Source organism: Lepidochelys kempii, chromosome 8 (assembly GCF_965140285.1).
Source record: "Lepidochelys kempii isolate rLepKem1 chromosome 8, rLepKem1.hap1, whole genome shotgun sequence".
In the NCBI taxonomy this organism is placed as follows: Eukaryota; Metazoa; Chordata; order Testudines; family Cheloniidae; genus Lepidochelys; species Lepidochelys kempii.
Genome location: NC_136387.1, coordinates 72,320,389 through 72,340,715, shown reverse-complemented (window position 1 = coordinate 72,340,715; position 20,327 = coordinate 72,320,389). Strand labels below are relative to the sequence as shown.

Sequence of the window (20,327 nt, the reverse complement as noted above, 5' to 3'; positions counted from 1 at the left end):
GGACTCAGGACCCTTGAGTTCAGTTCCTGGCTTTGTTGCTGGCCTGCTGAATGACCTTGGGGAAAGATACGTCTCTTTCTTGTGCCTGAGTTTCCCAGTCTATAAAATGAGTGTAATGTACAGATTTACTTTGTAAAGCCCTTTGAGATGTACAAGTGAAAAGTGCTATATAAAAGCTAGTCAGTATTATTTATTATTAAGGCTGTCAAGCAATTTAAAAAAATCTCGATTAATTGCACAATTAATCACACTATTAAACAATAATAGAATACCATTTATTTAAATATTTTGGGATGTTTTCTACATATTCAAATATATTGATTTCTTTTACAACATACAATACAAAGTGTTCTGTGCTCACTTTATATTTATTTTTTATTACAAATATTTGCACCGTAAAAAACAAAAGATATAGTATTTTTCAGTTCACCTAATACAAGTACTGTAGTGCAATCTCTTTATCATAAAAGTTGAACTTACAAACACAGAATTGTGTGGGGGGAAAAAAAACAAAAACAAAAAAAAAACCTGCATTCAAACAAAACCATGTAAAACTTTAGAGCCTTCAAGCCCACTCAGTCCTCCTCCTTGTTCAGTTTGTTTACATTTGTTTACATTTACAGGAGATAATGCTGCCTGCTTCTTATTTACAATGTCACCTGAAAGTGAGAACAGGCATTCGCATGGCAGTGTTGTAGTCGGAGTTGCAAGATATTTATATGCCAGATGCTCTAAAGATTCATATGTCCCTTTATGCTTCAACCACCATTCCAGAGGACGTGTCCTTGCTGATGGCGAGTTCTGCTTGATTATGCGTCAGTCCACATTGCTTTGGATCATTTTCATTTTCATCATCTGAGTCAGATGCCACCTGCAGAAGGTTGATTTTCTTTTTTGGTGGTTTGGGATTCTATAGTTGCTGCATCGGTGTTGCTCTTTTAAGACTTTTGAAAGCATGCTTCACACCTTGTCCCTCTCAGATTTTGGAAGGCACTTCAGATTCTTAAGCTTGGGTCGAGTGCTGTAGCTATCTTTAGAAATCTCACATTGGTACCTTCTTTGCATTTTGTCAAATCTGCAGTGAAAGTGTTCTTAAAATGAACAGCATGTGCTGGGTCATCATCCGAGATGGCCATAACACGAAATATATGGCAGAATGCGGGTAAAATGGAGCAGGAGACCTACATTCTCCTCTAAGGAGTTCAGTCACTAAGTAACTAACGTTTGTTTTTTTTAACAAGCATCATCAGCATGAAAGCATGTCCCCTGGAATGGTGGCAAAAGCATGAAGGGGCATACAACTGTTTAGCACATCTCGCACATTTTTTAATCGTGATTAATTTTTTTGAGTTAATTGCGTGAGTTAACTGTAATTAATCGATAGCCCTATTACAGATAAGCAAGGTGCTTTATAGAATATAGAATATATAACAAAGTCCCCATCTGAGGAGCTTACAGTATAAGTATACACATTCAAGTGACTTAAAAATGAAGTGGGTGTTAGGATAGAATAATGATCATGATATTGATTAAATGGCTATGTGTGCAGATTGATGAATAGCATTTTTGTAAAGGTACTTGAGGTTGAAATAGAAAAGGGAGAGAAAATAATAAGAAATTAAAAGATCATTGGAGGTGATGGTAAGATGGGAGGGGGTGAGAAAACATGATGAACAGGAATAACTTCAATACTGTACCAATCATCTTGCCTATTTTTTAGTCCTATCTCACTCCTCCTCCTCAATTCTTTTTTAAAAACATTTTGTTGATTGTAGTGGAATCTTGGATGGTTCTTCCTGCTACTGCCTATCTTGAATATCTCAGGAAAAGTCAACTCGGTTAGTAGTCTGTATGGCTTTTGTCAAGGGGAACATGACAGGCTCTGTTCGCAGAGTAAGTGTTTATAAAAGTGAAGGAATAACTGCACTGGATTGAGCCAGATATAATTATAGGTGCAGTCAAAGCTTTTCCACACTGCTGTACATATGTACCTCAGCTCTGACCTGCAACACTCATGTTAATGTACTCTTGGGCCTTTTTTTGTTTCGTTTTTTAGAACAGACAGTAAACTGTGCTACTTTCATATGTACAAGTAGAAGGTAGGGTAAGATCATCAAACTCTGATAGGAAAAATAAGGGCTCAATTCTGACACAATGGCTCATTTTATTACATATTTGAGAATTTATCACAAGATCATTTATTGATTTTACAAGAGAAGTTTTAATTCATAACCACACGTTGAATGTAAGGGTTGAGCCCTAATAGACACTTGTTCAAAAGTTAAATATAGTTTTAGCAGTCTGACTAGCATTAAAGTCCAGGAGTAGAGAATCTAAAACTGTATAAGTGGAAAACCATTGTATCACTCTACATGTGGTTTTATTAGGACACTGACAAGCTGTTTTTTATTTGGGAATATGTTTTGTATTATTTGTATTACACTAGTGCCTAGAGTAGGGGTGGGCAAACTTTTTGGCCTGAGGGCCACATCGAATTTCTGAAATTATATGGAGGGCCAGTTAGGTGTGGACCGGCCCCTGCCCCCTATCCAACCTCCATGCCCCCCCCCCCGCTCTCGCCCCCTGATGGCCCCCCTAGGACTCCTGCCCCATCTAACCCCTCTTGTTCCTGTCCCCTGATGTCCCCCCCAAGACCTCTACCCTGACTGCACCCCGCCCCCTATCCACACCCCTGACCACAACCCCGAAGTCCCCTGCCCTTTATCCAAACCCCCCGCTCCCTGCCGCCTTTCCGCGCTGCCTGGAACACCAGTGGCTGGCGGTGCTACAGCTGCCCCGCCCGGCTGGAGCCAGCAACACCACTGCGCAGCACAGAGCACCGGGTCAGGCCGCGGCTCTGCAGCTGTGCTGCCCAGAGCATTGCACCAGTAGCGCAGTGAGCTGAGGCTGTGGGGGAGGGGGGACAACAGGGGAGGGGCTGGGGGGCTAGCCTCCCGGGCCAGGAGCTCAGGGCTCAGGCAGGAGGGTCCTGCGGGCCGTAGTTTGCACACCGTAGTTTGCACACACTGGCCTAGAGGACTGTGTTAGGTATAGTACAAACACATAGTAAGACATAATCCTTGCTCCAAACAGGTAATCTATAAGTATACAAGGCAGACCAAACCCATGGGAAAGTGAAACACAGAGTTATTGAGTTTGTAGAAGGTCACTAAGGAAGTCTGTAGAAAATCTGGGACCTGAACCCAGAACTTGAGAGTCCTAGTCAAGTAAATTAACCACAAGCCTAGCACTACTCTCATGTTTTTTAGCCTAATATAAACAGTTTCTTTTCTATTTTATAAGGTTTTAATTTGTTTAATGATTCTAAGCTCTCTGATAAAAATGTTAGTTTACAAATACTGCTCACTATGCAACATATATGTACACTTAAAAAACATTGATGTGCTGTGCCCAAGTATACTTTAGCAAAAAGAGCTGGTAAGATTGCATCTCTAATGGCAAAAAACAAAAACAACCCCTCCACCCCCAAAATGTGTTATCCATAAATCTAGAAAGATTAAGTGCAAATTCAGGAATGCAGGGTCACTGTGTTGAAATATATTAAGATTCGCTTCATATCATGTATACTATTCTGTTGATTAATTACCAGTGTATCATACTACAAATTGATCATGGTTTTTATCAAAATATTTTTACTTGATAATTCAGAATAGCCAGTTGTAAATATCTACAGAACAAGGATCACTTTTTTTCCTTGGATGTGTAATTTCTCTGAACCTTCTAACCGATGAAGTCTCTGTGCTGTATAATCAGTTAGAAACCTGACATCCAAAAAGATAATCCTGGCCCTGGCAGATGATTATTCATTCATATACTGCATTCTCTGCCGCGAAGGAGCGAGGTGATCAGAAATCCTTGAGATTTTAAATTGGATGTCTTTTTAATGAGCCTTTTATCTTTTGAAAGAAGGAAAATTCATTAATGGACAGAATGGAGTGCTTTCAGGTGAATTGTCAAAAGCAATAGTTGTTCCTTTGGAGTGGCATGTATTTTTTACATGATATGAAAAAAAAATACATAGGAAAAATCCTCTATACAGGGAAGACCACTAGCTGTGTTTTGATATGTAAGCAGTTATATCCGATCAATATCAGTGTATTCTATATTCCAAGATACAAACTGGAGTTAAGGTTCATTAGATATAGTAATGTAAGTGTAAAGTATTATAGTGATGTTATAATTGTCCTCCATACCAGTATTACAAACACTGGATATTCAGTTAAGGTTAAAATTTAAAGAAATTCAGACATAGAAACATACTGTAAAGGCATCCAAATAACCTTAACTCCACCCTGTAATGATGCTGTGCAATAACTATACGGTTATAACTAATGCATAATAGTGTTTGTGGTCTCAGGTTAGATAAACTGATGTTTAAAGACATTATATATTTTGTTATCAGTATCACTGCAGGGCAGAGTTCCCTAACTGATTTTCATACTTCAACTTTTTGGGGTTTCTTTTAAGGGTAACATTAACTGTAAATATCCTGGGTTTTTAATGCTCATTTGGGGGGTGATCTGACCATCCCAGTAATGTTTTCAACCATTAAGTTACTCTCTACTCTCAACCTTAACTCTAGTTTAACATATTTCTGATTTGGGAATTTCCTTTTTATTTAATTAAAATGTTCATGTATGAACACTAAACAAGAATCCCAAAGAGAATGTTACAATGTGATATTTCTGATGATTTGAAGATGTATATTATAAACCTTCACTTTATTCCAACTTTTAGGGCCATTATCTCCTAACATCCAAGCTTCATATTTCACTTCGTACATACAAACCACTTCCTCCTCACTATTGTCCTTCACATTTCTCTGTTCACATCCCCCCTGAGTTCCCCTTCCTAACCTTCCTGTCAAGTCAATATTGTGCAGAGAGTAGTTATTGAAAATAATTTTCATTTTTGCCATCATCCTGCATAACTTGGTTACTTCAACAAGGACTAAAGAATAATGTTCTGCAGAGAATACCACAAAGAAGTGACTGGATAGGGTGCCATCATCTTCCACGAAGGCAGTTTGGCTTCATTTCTGTTGTTCCCAATATGAGTTGGTGGCCATTTTGAAAGAGGAAACTCTTCACCTCACTCCATTGAGAATGATAGTAGATAGCAACCGTTTTGAAAGGGCATTTTTTGTGTAATTATCTGTTGTAGAATAGCAGTACCCTGAGTCCCTCCACACTCAAACTTCTGCTGCTGGGGGCAGGGGGGCCTGAGACTGCCCCAGCAGCTGCCAGTGCGACTGGCCCAGGGGCTGCCTGAGCTGCTCAGGCAGCACCCAGGCCAACCGCAGGGGCCTCTGCAAAAGTCACGGAATCCATGACCTCCGTGACAAACTTGGAGCCTCACTGATGAGATCGCTAAAAATGATTTCATTGTGATTGCTTATTTTATTTGGAAAAGCTGTCCAGCGTGGTTTGGACTGACAACTGCTTACCTACGCAGGCCAGATTTGAATCAGGGGCAATAGGGTGAATTTGTATTCTATTATCAATCCGCCACATCATCCAGACTCTAATTTATTCTTGCTAAATATTTATTTCCCTTTCTCCTCTAGACTGTGGCTATCTCTTGTGCCAGTTTTAACCAATAAAAGCAAAAATAAGGTGTTTCTTTTATTGATTGGTCTAAATCATTAATAGGGACAAATTTCAAGCATTTCATTCTTCGTTTATAGAGATTATTAAAAGATAGTCACCTTTTTAGAAAGAACTTGCTTTTATTTGGAGGGTCCTCCTATAGATTGATTCATTTATCCTGCTCCCTGTTTGAGTTGTAATTCCATTTTATTCCCCAGAAACCTAGATCTTTTTAGATTGAAAAAAAGAATTACTCATAAAAGGCTATGACGTGCTATGTATGTCTCCTGAGACACATGCTTTAATTGTTTCCATCTGAGGGATTCTAAACTTTATAATACAAGCTTTGCTAGTCAGCTCTTGAAGGTGCATGTGTGAGGACACAAGACTTAAGAATGTGGATCTTTAGAGGAAGGGTTCTCAGGACAAATCTTTTTGGTGGCCTCAGAGCGCTGCCACCAACTCTTACTGGTGGCCGCTCAGGCAATTTTTCCTAAAATGCGTTAGGAAGAACAAATAACTATGCATATATACATGTCCAAATCAGTGTAATTTATTTATTGCTAGCTAGTAAGTCTGTTGTGAAAAGTGATACTTGTATGTTTGTTAATATCACTTTTCACAGCAGCCTTACTTAGCCCTGGCAAGCCGGGGGAGAAATTAAGCCCTAGATGGGGGGTCAGGGGAGGTAGAGGGGGGCAGGGGCAATGGAGAAGGATTGCTGGGGGGCAAGAGAGGCAGCAGGGGGCTGGAGCCTGAAGCCCCGTGGTCGGCAGATGGAGCCTGAAGCCATGTGGCTGGAGCCTGAAGCCCTGAGCCAGAGCCTGCCGTCCCACTACCTGAGGGCTGAAGCCAATGCCTGAGTCCCGCAACCCCTGGGAAGGTGGGGAACTCATCTGCTGCCTGCTCCTCCAGTGTTGTGCCCCAACAGTCTTGGGGGGGGGGGCCAGGGCCGAACCCCTACTGGTGGCCCCAGCAATCAACACCAAGGTGGTGCGTCCTGGAGCAACAGGGAGGAGGAGGGGCTGCTATTTTTCCCCCCATCCCAGCCCAGGAGGCTGTGGCTGCAAGAAAAGCCCCTGGTGGCCGCATGTGGCCCCAGTGGATGCATTTGAGAAACGCTACTTTAGAGGATATAACTTTTGGAGAGCTTCCGCTTCAGGTCCTGGTAAGCTGTTCCTTTGTATTCTGATTTACTATGCTAATTGTTAAGAACATTATAAAAATGCAGTCATCTGTTTTTTTTAATATAGTAGTAGTACACGGAAGCCCCAGTCAGGATCAAACCTGTATATTTAAGGTTGGTTAAAGCTTTGTAGAAACACAGAAAAATCATTTCTAATTAGAATCATTATTATATATCTTTTCTGAGAGGGGAAAAGGCCCTTCAGTAGTGGTGGAGAATTTTAATTAGTAAGGACATTTAGATGAATATTGGTAGTTTCACTTTGCTCCTATGTTTATTCTTCCATTGAATAATTATTCTTCCATCTTCTTAATTATTACCTCAGGAACAAATTGATAACACAACACAGCATTTTGACATGAACCGATTGATATGCAATAGTAGAAGATACAAAACCAGAAAAGATAAATGTAGCTACATATTATTATATGTTATAAATTATATGCCTGGATATATAGGGTGCATAGGAATATGTTTTGGTATGTTTTAAGTGTTTTCCAGCATAAATTAGGAATGGCTGCCTTGTGCAAATGGCAAAACTAGAAGGTGAGTTATGTGGTTCATCCCAGAAGAAAGCCATTATGTAGTCTGCACAGGGGATACAAAAATAATATTTTAGGACTGTTTTAAAAAATATTATTGGGACTATTTTTTATCCCTTTACCTGTAAAATATCAGATACTACATTTGTAGCTAAAAGAAAAGGAGGACTTGTGGCACCTTAGAGACTAACCAATTTATTAGAGCATAAGCTTTCGTGAGCTACAGCTCACTTCTTCAGATGCATATCGTGGAAACTGCAGCAGGCTTTATATATACACAGAGAATATGAAACAATACCTATTCCCACCCCACTGTCCTGCTGGTAATAGCTTATCTAAAGTGATTTCCAGCACAAATCCAGGTTTTCTCACCCTCCACCCCCCCACACAAATTCACTCTCCTGCTGGTGATAGCCCATCCAAAGTGATAACTCTTTACACAATGTGCATGACAATTAAGCTGGGCTATTTCCTGCATAAATCCAGGTTCTCACATCCCCCCCACCCCCATACACACACAAACTCACTCTCCTGCTGGTAATAGCTCATCCAAACTGACCACTCTTCAAGTTAAAATCCAAGTTAAACCAGAACATCTGGGGGGGGGGGGGGGTAGGAAAAAACAAGAGGAAACAGGCTACCTTGCATAATGACTTAGCCACTCCAAGTCTCTATTTAAGCCTAAATTAATAGTATCCAATTTGCAAATGAATTCCAATTCAGCAGTTTCTCGCTGGAGTCTGGATTTGAAGTTTTTTTGTTTTAAGATAGCGACCTTCATGTCTGTGATCGCGTGACCAGAGAGATTGAAGTGTTCTCCGACTGGTTTATGAATGTTATAATTCTTGACATCTGATTTGTGTCCATTTATTCTTTTACGTAGAGACTGTGTATATATAAAGCCTGCTGCAGTTTCCACGATATGCATCTGAAGAAGTGAGCTGTAGCTCACGAAAGCTTATGCTCTAATAAATTGGTTAGTCTCTAAGGTGCCACAAGTCCTCCTTTTCTTTTTGCGAATACAGACTAACACGGCTGTTACTCTGAAACCTACATTTGTAGCTGTAGAGGGCTCAGAGGGCTCCATTTCTAGCTGTAAAAAACCTCTAAAAAGGGCCAGAAATAGCTTTCCCATGCTTTAAAATGTTGTTATTTCAGGACCTTTGAGGACTAGAAGTGGGTGTTAAGTCTCATTGGGAAGCTCTGCTTTCCAATGGTACAAAGCTACTGTTTCTATCTCCTGCAATGATTCTTTAGTGTTGTGGCATTTTCATAGATAAAAATGGCCTATGTTTAAACTGTGCTAGGCTTCTACCACTTCACATGGAAAAAGTTGTGCAGTGGGCACATAGTATCGTGCCCCTTTGTCTTGTGCATCTTTACTGAATGTTTACTCTGCAGCTAATGTATACATATGTGACCTTTTTTAACTACACTTCTTGAGCTTACCGAAAACAGACATGAAAAATGGGTATGTACAATATAAAAATCTATTTCTGCATTTTTTTTATGTCTGAATTAAATTCTTTCAAAATATGTTTCCTAGGGGGACAAGTTTTGTACATTGCTCTATTTCCTCTTATTTACATCACAAAAATCCGAAATACTAATATAATTCAAAAGTATACTTAAATCAACTACTACAATATAGCTAGCAAGGAGAGTAAATGTATCATTTTTATGGCTGTCACAAAAATGTAGTGGCTCTCACAATACAGGGAGTAGTAAAAACTTTTAAAAACAAATTACATATTTGAAGCCCATAGTTCTCCCTGTCACCTCCTCACCTCGAACTGATTTTCAGTGGCACTCTCATTGCCCTGGTCCTGGCCACCGGTTCAGGGGGCTCTGCATATTAATTTAATTTTAAATGAAGCTGCTTAAACATTTTAAAAATCTTATTTACTTTGCATACAACAAGAGTTTAGTTTCATATTATAGACTTATAGAAAGAGACCTTCCAAAAACGTTAAAATGTATTACTGGCACGTGAAACCTTAAATTAGAGTGAATAAATGAAGACTTGGTGCACCACTTCTGAAAGGTTGCTGACTCCTGTACTAGAGGAATTACTTAGTTTTTGATTAATAAATGGTCTCTCCTGAAATTTCATCCAACTTATACAACAATTGATCCTAACAATCAGTCTTTTCAACATAAAAAATAACATTTTATTATAATTAAACTTTTTTCTGAAATAAGGTTTATTTAAAAATTGGTTGTGCGTACTTTTTTTCTTTAAAATAGTTCTGATACTGTTTTTGAGGAGACAGAAAGTAGCATTATGGGATTCCAAGTGTGCATCAATGTGACTTCCAGAACACATTTTTTCATCTTGTAAGCAAATAGATGTTTTTTTCTAACTGTCTGCTCTACAAACTTTTATGAAAGTTATGTTCTTTCTGGTTTGTAGCTATGGGGGATGAGGGGTTCACCTTATCTTCTTCCATGGGATATGTGAAAAACTGGAGGTATTGAATAGCGTTCAATATTTTGGGTATATTTTCGATTTTTTCACTTATCTCAGCCTCTTTATTGGCTGGTTCTGTTGCTCTAATACAGTGCCTGATATCTGTGCATTTCTTCTGTGATATAACAGCAGAACATAGCTATTTAAGGGAAAATCAGTTAATTGCCAGATGCCTCTCTGCCCTTTACTATTTGAAACATTCAGGGCACAACTTTAATTACGACTTTTGGAAAACTTCGGCACATCATTTTTACATCTAACTTACTTTTCTGTTGTTTATTGATACATTTGTATGTAGCAGTATAAATTTTCATGGAGGTCAACTGTGGAAAAGAAAGTGAAAAGTGGATTTGAGGAATATAGGAATTGCCATGCTGAACTACCAGTGGGCTGTCTAATCCCATATACTTTCTCTGACAGCGACCAGTACTACATTTCAATGGAAGATTATAGACAGCTCTCATTATGGACAATTATACAATATTGTGTCCGTGGGGGAAGTTTTTTCCTAACCCCCAGATAGCTAGTGATTGGCTTATATCCTGAAGCTTGATTGTCCATTTACACATATTTAGCCTTTCTAATATAACTGGATGTTCTTATTAATAAAAATGTCTAATCCCTTGTTGAATCCCACTAAACTCTATGCATTGTGCTAAAAACCAGAGCATTCTTATTGTCTTTAAATGTGTTGCCCTTTAATTTTATTAGATGCCTCCTTCCCCTTTTTCTTGAGTTACAAGAGGGACTAAATAGGATTGTCTAGTTAACCTTCTCAGTAGCGTTCATTATTTTGTATACCTGTGTTATGACACTATAGACCAGCGGTTCCCAAACTTGAACCGCCGCTTGTGCAGGGAAAGCCCCTGGCGGGCCGGGCCGGTTTGTTTACCTGCCGTGTCCACAGGTTTGGTTGATCGCAGCTCCCAGTGGCTGCGGTTCGCTGCTCCAAGCCAATGCGAGCCGCTGGAAGCAGCGGCCAGTGCGTAAACAAACCGGCCCAGCCCACCAGGGGCTTTCCCTGCACAAGCGGCGGAACAAGTTTGGGAACCGCTGCTTTAGACAAATACCTTTTAAAACTCTCTTCTCTTTTGAAAATCCTTTCACATCATTAATTTTAATTGCCCTTCTTTCAACCCTTCTGTATCTCTTTTTACATGGAATGACCAGAACTGAACATGTTTTTTAAGGGAGAATATAACTTGGATTTATGTAATGCCATAAAAATATTTTCAAAATTAATCTCTATCCCTAACATGGTTTTTGTTGTTTTGTTTTACCATTACTGCATAATAGTTACTGGCTATCCCACTATTAATAATAATAAATTAATATTATATACTTAGCTAGTCCTTTTGTCCAGCACAGTAAAATCTCAATGTGTTAATTATTTATCTCCCATAAATTCCCCCCTGTAAAAGAAACATGATTAATGAGGTGGAGCATGGAAATTTTACTTACTTTGTGTGAAATAAACTTTGTAACCACACTTATTTTACACCTCTGCATTTTTCTTCCTGCTACAATATCTATTTTTAGTAGTGTTGGGAATATTTTCTTTTTTTTATTGACGAGTACGGTCACAATTAGCTGCTCAGTATTTACTCACTATCTGAGACTGAAGAATTCTTTTGCCTTTCCCTTATTTTTATTTTTAAACAAAATTAACTCACTTTTGGGGAAGAAGGGAGAAAATTCAATTCTCATCTACAAAGCAAAGATTTCTATTTAGATGCGTTGGTGGGCCCAACTGGTCAAGGTTACAATGGTCCTGTGTTAAATTTTTATTTAGTATCATCATCTAGGCATCGGAAGACCACATTGTGAAATCTGCAAGGCCTAGTGCAGTAGTGGCAAATAATGTGCAGTAGAACAAAGTAATAATTTGAACAATTATGATTTTTGTGCTAGTCTTTTTATTTGTTGGAGACTAAATAAAATGTACTTGTACAAATAAAACTAGCACATCTAATTTATCTGTAAAAGGTAGTGCAGGCATAGCACAGGGACACAACTTCACAGGATGGTGGGGAAGGAGTGTATCCTTGGGTGACAGTATGCTCACTATGTACCCAAGGAATTCCACTGGGAAAACCCATCATAAATTAATAGTATCCTTGTACAATGCCGTAGCTGCTTTGGAGGGGAGGAGCTCCAATAGGGTGGCCAATGGCAGTTGAATTCCTGAATGAACATTCTTAGGAGGCAGAGAGGCTAGGGAAGATTACCACTATGGAGCTATGTCCCTGGACTGAATATTCCTGCGTCTTCATGGCTGGAACTCCCTCCCCACCCTACCCCCCCACTGAGCCTAACGCGATGGGTAATATGTAGGCTACTCTATTTGCCTTGCTCTGCAAGGTTGTAACCTAGCCTAAAGCATCAAGTTGAAGTGAAGAAAGTAACTAATACCAAAGGGTAATATAAAGGAAATATAATGGTGAAGACAACTTGCATTAATATTTAGTTTCACTGACTTGACTGGTGTATTCAGGCAACAAGATTAATTAAACATCAAAAAGATTTCTTCAGATCATTTTGATAAGAACATAAAAACAGCCATACTTGGTCAGACCAAAAGTCCATCTAGCCCAGTGTCCTGTCTTCCAACAGTGGCCAATACCAGGTGCTTCTGAGGGATTGAACAGAACAGGTAATCACGAAGTGATCCATCCCTTCTCGCCCATTCCCAGCTTCTGGCAAACAGAGGCTAGGGATACCATCCCTGCCCATCCTGGCTAATAGCCATTGATGGCCCTATCCTCCCTGAATTTATCTAGTTCTTTTTTGAACCCTGTTATAGTCTTGGTCTTCACAACATTCTCTGGGAAAGAGTTCCACAGGTTGGCTGTGTGAAGAAATACTTCCTTTTGTTTGTTTTAACCCTGCTGCCTGTTCATTTCATTTGATGACCCCTAGTTCTTGTGTTATGAGGAGTAAATAACACTTCCTTATTTACTTTCTCCATACCAGTCATGATTTTATAGACCTCAATCATATCTCCCTTTAGTCATCTCTTTTCCAAGCTGAAAAGTCCCAGTGTTGTTAATCTCTCCTCATACAGAAGTCATTCCATACCCTAATAATTTTCGTTGCCCTTTTCTGAACCTTTTCTAAACCAGATACTGTAGATATTATTAGGGAGGATTTTTGCTTTAATCTAGGAAAAAAGAGCAATGTGTGTGGTTCACAAGAACTGCATTTGATTGAAAACAAAATGGTCTTTAGAAAAGTGAAGTGGCATAAGAAGTGCTTTGAAGCAAGAAAAATAGCGAGAACCCTGCTTTTTCTCCTGATATTTATTACTGATCCATTTCACTAAGCGTTGGAAAATACGAATCGTGGAATGAATTCTTTTGTGTAAACAATACAGTGTTTGTACTTCTGATTTAGATATTTTTAAATGACTTGTGTGTATTTCGTAAAATATGCTTTATTTTAAAATTAGGGCTTCCTGTTGCAGCTGTTCCAGGAGCGCTGAGTCCTTTGGCTATTCCGAATGCTGCTGCTGCAGCAGCTGCTGCTGCTGCTGGCCGAGTGGGTATGCCTGGAGTCTCAGCTGGTGGCAATACAGTCCTCCTGGTTAGCAATTTAAATGAAGAGGTCAGTGAAACCATTAACTCTTTTTTATTCCTTATTTTTTAATCACACTTCATTTGTGAATGTTTTCATTTTTTTGCACTTGCCTCTATTTTCACTTGCTTACTTTAAGATCAAAGTATTTTTTCTTGTTTTTTGTATGTCTAAATTAATTTTGAAACTATAAAACTTTATATTTTTTTTCTATTATAGTTAAATATTTTTGTTTTCCTAGGTAGCTAACAACTTAAAATATCCTTTGATATTTGGCTACCTATTTTTCCTAAAAAAAATATGGTAAATACTGCATGTTTGGTTTTCAATTTGTAATTTAAATATTTTCACAAAAACAACAAAATGTATTCTAACTTGTAGATTATATTTTATGTAAAGTAGAATTGTGTTTTTCTTTTCTAATTATTTGCTGCTTCATTTCATGCTTACATGTCACTGCATTTTTAAAATCTTAATTTATGTGAACTGCTCTAACACGTTTTTCTTTGAAGGTTCTCCCAAAGATCTTGACGAGGCACTCTTCCAGTCTCTCTTAGTAATTTTTTCTTTGCAGTTATTATTCATTTGTCTTCAAAAACATTTTTCACCTTAATACTGTTACCTTTCTTGCTAACTCTAAAATCTAAGGGGTTTTATTTAGTTTTGCATTTTTACTGTCTTGTACAATTTTTTAATTGCTGTGAAAGCTGGTATGAAATGTGGGAAGTTTGATGTAGCAGTTTGTCTAGTTGGAATACTTGTTTCATTTTTAACTGGCCTCTGTTAATATGATTCATGAAGCTTATTTATCATTTGTTACTATTTTGTCATCCACAGTCTTGCATGTTAAAATGTTTGGATCAGAGTGCCATTTTGAAAGATTTTTGCCGGCATTTCATACCCAGCCATGCTTATGCACTTGAAGTTCAAAGTTTAAAATTTCTATTGCATGCTTTTTTTTTTTTTCATGTTGAGATGAAATGCTGTAATTTATTCTTTGATATGGATGTACTTTACCCATATTTGTCTTGGGTGACAACATTTTACTCAGTTTTTTTCCTTGTACAGTACATAAACCAACCATTTTCTGACCAAATTCCTGCATTTCCTATGTACTGACCTATATTTTATTTTTTTTTGTTCCCCACTTCCTTTTTTTCTTCTGCATTGCTGTTTCCCTTCCCCATTTCATCCTTCTCCTTTTGTGTTCACCTTCCCTTTCCTTGTCTTTCCTCAAATTCCCATGCCCTCCCCCGTCTTATCCTTTATTTTCCTTATCCTTGTCTACGTTCCCTGTCTTCATTCCCTATGTTCATGCTTCTGTGCTTGAACAAAATGTGTTCCTCGGACCAACTTGCCCCAATTAACCGCCTTGAACCATGATCCATGACCACCTCACCATTCTGCGGGAACCACCCTTCGTTATGGATGATCTGTTCATCTCCGCTCTTCCTCGACTCTTCTCTCTTCTTGTCTTACGCTGCTTGCTCTTCTCTCCTTCTAAAGATGGTTACGCCCCAAAGTCTGTTTACCCTCTTCGGTATGTTATTGTTAGCACTATACTTTTATTATTGATTTAATTTTTGTTTCACCTTAATTCTTATTTTTAGCTAGCACTTTTGGCTTAAAGTTGAATAGTAAATCTTTTGCTATTTTTCTTTTGCTGTTTAAAAACTCTCCATAGACACAAGATTTTCTTTTAATGCATGCTAATATATTTTGCATGGTCTTTAATTTAATATCATTCACATAGCTTTTGAGGGTTTATCAAAAATTTATTCTTTTCAAAATTCACTATTCAAAATCTTGATCTTCTTTATTCATTTGTGTGAATGTTGAGATTGAGTGGGTGATCTTGTTGATGTCTGAATGTTTCATTGATATGTCAAAATGTGCTGTTTAGTTGGTTAGACTTAAAATTAATTATTCTTTTGGATTACCTCTCTGACTCTAAAAAAGGTGTTTATGGGGATGTGCAGCGTGTGAAGATTTTATACAATAAGAAAGACAGTGCTCTTATACAGATGGCAGATGGGAACCAGTCACAGCTGGGTAAGATTAGATTAATTTATGCCTCATTTAAATCTGTAAATTTAAGTATTTGAAATAATATTGTGGAAATTAAAATGAACATGTTCATATATGTCAGTCTACTCTTATTCTAGTTTTTCTCAGATCCCAGACTATCCATGAGACATGAAAACTTATTACATCAAGTCGTTCTGTATTCCAAAAATCGTATGTGTATGTGCTGCTTTATGTGAACAGAATAATAGTGTTGTTGGAGGAGAAAGAGGTGTTAATTTATTTTCTGAACTAAACATTAACTTCAAATTCTAATCTAACCCTATGGACATCAGTCTGCTACTTCACTGGCCATATCAGCACAATAGCACATGCAAAAATACCACAATTAAATCAGAGAAAATAAGTTTGATCATAATACTAGGTAGTGGTGTGTATGTTGGTTAGTGTCATGGTGGGCTTTTTCACCTGGAATAAGTTATTTGGACCATTCAAATAACAGAATAAAATAGGGTTGTGTTTCCATGTTTGTTTTACTGAATACATGGCTAAACATAGCAGTGCAGTTTTGAAAACTTTACAAACTAACTTTGAAATTGAATTATTTTTCTAGCTTGCAGTGTTGGCTGAAATCAGTGATTTAATGAGAAAGTATATGCCATCCTTGCAGGGTGTTGAAATGTAGCACTGAATTTAATAAATTTGTCTTTTTCAGCCATGAGTCATCTTAATGGACAAAAAATGTATGGGAAGATTATTCGAGTTACCCTTTCCAAGCATCAGACAGTACAGCTACCTCGAGAGGGACTTGATGACCAAGGGCTAACTAAAGATTTTGGTAATTCACCCTTGCATCGCTTCAAGAAACCTGGCTCAAAAAATTTTCAGAATATATTCCCTCCATCTGCAACTCTTCACCTGTCTAATATTCCGTAAGTGTTGTATGACAATAAGCCAGTGGGATTCACATAAGCCATAAAATACTAGATCCACTGATAATTAATTCTTATATGTGTGTTTTTGTTTTTCATTTTTCTAGACCATCAGTAGCAGAAGATGATCTGCGCACACTGTTTGCTAACACTGGAGGCACTGTGAAAGCATTTAAATTTTTTCAGTAAGCACGTTTTCCTTGAATCCCTATGTTTTGAACAAAAGATTGACTTCATATGTTTTAACAGAATGTCTTGAAAAAATACTCTTCTGGAGAGGGAAGAAAGGTTTTTAGGCCCTTATTTAGTATTGGTTGAGTTCCTAATGTTGTTGTTTTTGTTTCAGAAGAGATCACAAGATGGCACTTCTTCAGATGTCAACAGTGGAAGAAGCTATTCAGGCTTTGATTGATCTGCATAATTACAATCTTGGAGAAAATCACCATCTGAGAGTTTCTTTCTCAAAATCAACAATTTAAAATGGGAGATAAAAAATGAAGGTGTATCGCATTGTTCAGTGTCGTCACCTATTGACTGTTCAGGAGAGTGGGGACCAGAGTTTGACTTCTGTCTTTCATGCTGTTATCATTCCTTGGTTGTTTTAAAAAAAACATTCATAAGAAAAGAAAAGCAGTGATATTAACTGTTGGTTTTTCATCTGTTTAGAGAAACATCATTTTGTTTAAAAGGGTTTCAAGTTAAGCCCACAGTTTTTCAAGTTAGTTGACATACGTGCCTTAAAAAGGAAAACTAGTGTTGCTAGAATTACATTTGCTAGTAAAATGAATTTGGTTGGCTGGGGCACAGTGTTACATGAGAATTAAAATATATTTAGGCAGGGGTGTGTAAAAAGGTTAAGGTTTTTGTTTCTCCTGCTTGGAACTCTTTTATTACTTATTGGGTTGTCACGTATCTTTCTTTTTAATCAGATAAGATACATTACTTTGAAAGATTAAAACACAGCATATTTTATTTCTGCTACTTTAACTTTTTTTTGTAAATGGCCTTCTGTATTTCATGATTCTGGTCTAGATTCAGTTATGAATGTAGGCATTAGAGAAAATGAACACGGTACAGAATATTAATTTCTTAAAGGAGAAAAAAGTGATTTCTGTGATTTTTTTTTGAGCCCTATGTGGAAAGCATTGTGGAATCTTAACCTTTTTGTACACACTCTTGTGGGACGTATCATATAAATGTCAGCACTAAGTAATGTCTTGTTTGTGGTTGAATATTTTTCGTAGATGTTTTTGAAGTTGACATGACTTATGTGCATTTAAATATATATTGCCATCTTTAGTTTGTAATTAAGATTTGGAATATGGTTGTGGATTTCTGAGCATGTGCAGACTGGTCTAGCTAGTTCAGGAACTGGTGCATGTATTTTTCAAAGATGAAGAAAGTGTACTGCGAACACTTGCAGGAAGGTTAATTTTGTGGCAGTTTTTTAAAACTGACAACCAGGTGGGACCAAAGTTTATGTGCCTTTAGTCTTAATTTACCTTGCATTGTAATATTCAGTTTTAATAAATCTCTTCAAAATATTTTGTATTAGAAATCGATCTGACTTTACTATAAACATGGCTCAGAATCTACAGATCAAATTAATTTGACAACAGTTCTTCTGTCAATCTGAACTGTTTAATCTGATTCTGTTTAAATGACCAATACTTTTTGAAATTGATGTACTTAGTTTCAAGATTCATAGATTCTGTTATCTATGTAGAAAAAGGTCATGTATATTTTCTATTAGTTAAGTTTTTACATCTTTAGAAATGTAAAATTCAGTATAGTTTGAAAGCGGCACAATTAAAAATTAATTTTCTAACAAAGTTGGGAGGTTTGACAGTCGTTTAATTTCATTTTGTGTGTACTCTGCTTACCTCTGTAGCATGCTCAATAAACACTTCTGTAGCTCTGTATTCACCTTTTCTGTCTTTCTCTGCTGCCTTTTCTCTCTTCTCTTCTTTGTTTTCCACTCCCACTGTGCTTCTGAATTCATGTTTATTCTGTGCCAGGGTGGGAAAAGAATAATCATAGTAATCATTTTACAATTGTATGGCTTTATACCATAAGTAAATCTGATGCTGTGAAAATACATCAGCTCCTTATATTTAGAAAGACAGTAACTGCTTTGGAGGAGTACATGTATATTACACATTTCCCACCCTGTTATAACCTACTACTTTGAGGACAACTTTTATTGTGGTTTGTTAGTGCTCTTTTTCTCTCTCTTTTCTGTTTTAAGGAGATTTATGCACTAATAGATCTCTCAGGTTTGCCATGCTGTCTTGCTGCAATTTCATCTTCCATCTTTTGTGTCTGTTAAAGATTTTCTACTAATCATAAAATATTCTCATAGGTTAAAAAACAAAACAAAAAACCCCAAAGTGACCAAGTTGCTAAAGCAAATATTAGAACAGTGGACCATATTATAGATGGTGATCTTTTTTCCCACCTGTTCTGAAAAAACATTCAAGAAAATTCTTTTGGCAAGTTAGCTTCTACACATTTATTTTAAATTTATTTTCTTCTGCATAATAAATGTTAATTTTTCTAGGTTAAAAATAACTTAACACATAGTCCCATTGAAAGAATAACTGTATAATTTTGAAGTTCTGTATTGGTAAAAGCTATCAAGGTTCAAAACATTTTTTTTTGTCACTTCTTCCATACAGCTACTGTAGGTTTATTGATGTCAGATTACTTTATGACCTGGTGTCTGTTCTTTAGGATTACTGTATAATCAATAACTATCTGTCAAATAGTTAAAGGTTACCACATAACCTAGCGGTGTTGCATTAGTCTCCACTATACTAAATAAAAATGCATTGCATTGAAATCTGCTTGGTCAGGAACATGCCCTAAGTATGGCTCTGAAGTTACGCTTCAGATATTGCAATCATCACTGAGACTGAACTACAAATAAAATGATTTCAACTCTGTCTGAAACTTTGTGAACCAATTTAAAGCTTTGTATATTACAAAGTCTAATTTACAAGCCTGTTGTAGACTAAGTCTTTCACTTGTAACAGCATGATGTCCCCTTTATTTTTAAAAGCAGAATTTTAATGAATTAGTTTGACAGCATCCAGAACTAATAAGTAATGAGACTAAATTTGTCTTCTGAATGCATGGTAAAATGTGCTCAACTGTATCTGAGGAGAAATATGAGTTGAAAGTTACCATTCCTAGTATTCAGCGCTTGCTGAACTATTTATACTTTGAACCATCTGTATCAGATAGCGGTACAGTGAAAGTTGTATGTATAATGTAGAAATAACTTTACAGTACATGCATCTGGTGAGATGTTTACAAATTTAGGGGTGTTTTTATTTGTTTAATTGAACATTTCCAAACATGTTATTCTAAGAATAGTTAGCTATAATTATTTTCTCAGGTTGTTAAGTTCTGTTACAAAAACTCAAGCAGAAATTCTATTTGTTATAAACCCATTAACACACATTATGAGGCTGTTTATATACATTTAAATTAAAAAATGATGGTCTTATAACTGCCATAAAGGTGTCGTCTATAAACTCAATGAAGAAAATCCACTGTTCAGTTCTTGACTAACTTGAATTCTCTAATAGATGTGATAGACAATTACAAGGTTATTAATTATAGAAATATGGTTACAATTTCTGTAATTGGGAAGATTATAATGATCAACACAACTCTTTACTGCATTATGCAAAAAAAACAAAAAATAAAACTGCCCTACTATAAAGAGTGAAAAGTAAAGATATTTGTTTAGATAATGCAAAGATTAAATGTCCTAATTGCTGGAAGAACTGCTAGAAGACTGAGCTGACATTATCTTTCTTGCATTATTATCTAAATTTATATAAAATGTTGATCATTTGAAAAATCAACATTCATATTTTTAAGATGTAAATTATTCTTAACACAAAGAGGTTTGAATAACTTTTTAGCATAAAAATAATGCAGTACCCACGTAAGCTACCTTATTGGAAAAAGAAAAGGAGT

At 36.9% G+C, this 20,327-nt stretch overlaps 1 protein-coding gene across 6 annotated transcripts in view; it reads left to right on the top strand.

Annotated features, from left to right (window-relative positions):
• PTBP2 (polypyrimidine tract binding protein 2) overlaps positions 1 to 19,282 on the top strand; it is an 87,475-nt gene extending 68,193 nt beyond the window's left edge. For 3 of the 6 annotated variants that reach the window (XM_073356965.1, XM_073356970.2, XM_073356971.1), the window contains 6 exons: positions 13,256 to 13,410; positions 14,887 to 14,920; positions 15,340 to 15,432; positions 16,121 to 16,337; positions 16,445 to 16,522; positions 16,684 to 19,282. In XM_073356965.1, coding sequence (XP_073213066.1) covers positions 13,256 to 13,410; positions 14,887 to 14,920; positions 15,340 to 15,432; positions 16,121 to 16,337; positions 16,445 to 16,522; positions 16,684 to 16,816 — 710 coding nt within the window. In that variant the 3' untranslated portion in view covers positions 16,817 to 19,282. The remainder of the gene's footprint in view (positions 1 to 13,255; positions 13,411 to 14,886; positions 14,921 to 15,339; positions 15,433 to 16,120; positions 16,338 to 16,444; positions 16,523 to 16,683) is intronic. The other 3 variants (XM_073356969.2, XM_073356968.1, XM_073356967.1) reach the window with 3 other exon arrangements.
• The last annotated feature ends 1,045 nt before the right edge of the window (positions 19,283 to 20,327 follow it).